This window comes from Borostomias antarcticus, assembly GCF_949987555.1.
Source record: "Borostomias antarcticus genome assembly, chromosome: 17".
Lineage (NCBI taxonomy): Eukaryota > Metazoa > Chordata > Actinopteri > Stomiiformes > Stomiidae > Borostomias > Borostomias antarcticus.
In genome coordinates, this window is record NC_140250.1 from 14181690 (window position 1) to 14184189 (window position 2500).

Sequence of the window (2500 nt, forward strand, 5' to 3'; positions counted from 1 at the left end):
GACAGAGGGTTTGTGGGCTGCTTTCTTGGCCCAGGGACTTGTGCTACTAGGTCTTTCAGAATGAACTGTTTTTAACCCATATCCTGAACGGACGGAGAGAGGAACGCGACCAGACGAACCGGTGGACGCTGAGAAGCCTCACCCGGTGGGCATGTCTCTCATGGTTCTGATTCTGCTATGGGGTTGCCATTATATGTTTTCAATGTAATTGTGCTCCATAGGGGAACGGGGTCCTAGACCATCCTAGACCGTCCTAGACCGTGTTATAGACAACGTAGCTGGCTGAACCATACAGTAGGTAGTGTGATTGACCGGTGGGACCCGCTGCTGCAGGGTGCAGTTAAAATTGTCTCTAATCTCAAGAAAAGACTTGAATCGTAGAACTTGTTTTTACATTCAGGTCACATTGAATAGTGTATATCATATTTGTAGAGTGCATCACTTCTTGCCATGGTCAGTTTATTACACAATGTGTTTTCTTAAACCGCTTTCCCTGAGATATGCAATGCTCCATGTGACAGCTCTATTTCAGTGTTGTTCTGGATTTAGGAGTACAGCATGTTTGTAAAAAATGTATGTGTGTCTGCCAGTGTATGTCAACATGTGTTGAATTGTGTGTGTGTGTGTGTGTGTGTGTGTGTGTGTGTGTGTGTGTGTGTGTGTGTGTGTGTGTGTGTGTGAGAGAGAGAGAGAGAGAGAGAGTGTGTGTGTGTGTGTGTGTGTGTCATCTCAGACGTTGGTACCTGGATGCATGCAGGCGCGCGGCCATGGGGTTTGTTGACGTCCACGGCTACAAGCTGCCATCCTCCAGCCGCGTCCTCGTGGAACATCTGTGACAAAGAGACATGGCGTGAGTGGCTGCGCGTGCGCACACACGCACACACACACACACACACACACACACGTCACACCACGCTGATCAATAGTCTGCCAGGATGCACTTGATGCCAAAACACGTCACCTTTACACTTCTACAATATACACCAAGCTGAAATACTGTAACATGCACAGTAGATTACTTATGAGAGAGCTACCCTATATCAGGACCAGCTGTTCTCAGAGCTACCCTATATCAGGACCAGCTGTTCTCAGAGCTACCCTATATCAGGACCAGCTGTTCTCAGAGCTACCCTATATCAGGACCAGCTGTTCTCAGAGCTACCCTCTATCAGGACCAGCTGTTCTCAGAGCTACCATATATCAGGACCAGCTGTTCTCAGAGCTACCCTCTATCAGGACCAGCTGTTCTCAGAGCTACCCTATATCAGGACCAGCTGTTCTCAGAGCTACCCTCTATCAGGACCAGCTGTTCTCAGAGCTACCCTATATCAGGACCAGCTGTTCTCAGAGCTACCCTATATCAGGACCAGCTGTTCTCAGAGCTACCCTCTATCAGGACCAGCTGTTCTCAGAGCTACCCTCTATCAGGACCAGCTGTTCTCAGAGCTACCCTATATCAGGACCAGCTGTTCTCAGAGCTACCCTCTATCAGGACCAGCTGTTCTCAGAGCTACCCTCTATCAGGACCAGCTGTTCTCAGAGCTACCCTCTATCAGGACCAGCTGTTCTCAGAGCTACCCTCTATCAGGACCAGCTGTTCTCAGAGCTACCCTATATCAGGACCAGCTGTTCTCAGAGCTACCCTATATCAGGACCAGCTGTTCTCAGAGCTACCCTATATCAGGACCAGCTCTTCTCAGAGCTACCCTCTATCAGGACCAGCTGTTCTCAGAGCTACCCTCTATCAGGACCAGCTCTTCTCAGAACTACCCTATATCAGGACCAGGTTGTTCCCAAAGCTAGCCTACAGCTGCTCTGGGCTGTTCTCAGAACTAGCCTATAGCTGGACCAGGCTGTTCTCAGAACTAGCCTATAGCTGGACCAGGCTGTTCTCAGAACTAGCCTATAGCTGGACCAGGCTGTTCTCAGAACTAGCCTATAGCTGGACCAGGCTGTTCATATAGCTAGCCTAAAGCGGGACCTACAGAGCATTGTTCTGGCAAGCTGACAGGTGGACAGGAGAGGGCTGGTGGAAAATGGAGATAGTGTCATAGTGACACATTATCTGTCATTGTTTCAACGGAAGAGATTCAAATTTGGACAACATATGTTATAATGAGTTTTAGGTTTAGATCTGAATTTGTTATAAAAGCCAAGTCAGTTTAACAAACCTTTTTATTAACACTCATGAGACATGTAATTTTTGTAATTTACTGGTACAGCCACATATTTCACTTGGGAGATGTGAACTTTACATGAACATGAACAAGTCCCCATTGCGAGATGGGTGTTGCCAAAGATGGAGTCCTCATTGATTAGTCCATCCCCTAACCAATCACAGAATTTGACATTCCAGACTGTGTATCACATATCAAAAATGAACGTTGGCGTGTGATTCAGGGGCTGGAGCCAGGCTACCTCTCCCCTGTACTGCTCTAATAACCAGTTTGTGGTCTGAGGGTCTATTCTGCTTAGAAGGTCAGTCAGTGACTTCAGTTCT

General features: G+C 47.6%; 1 protein-coding gene across 1 annotated transcript in view; it reads right to left on the reverse strand.

The window, feature by feature from the left end:
• Nucleotides 1-2500, reverse strand: part of nalcn (sodium leak channel, non-selective) — a gene marked incomplete at both ends in the record, with an annotated part of 135162 nt that overhangs the window by 103559 nt on the left and 29103 nt on the right. The window contains 1 exon segment of the mRNA XM_084452216.1: nt 744-830. Within this exon segment, the coding sequence (XP_084308342.1) occupies nt 744-830 (87 nt within the window).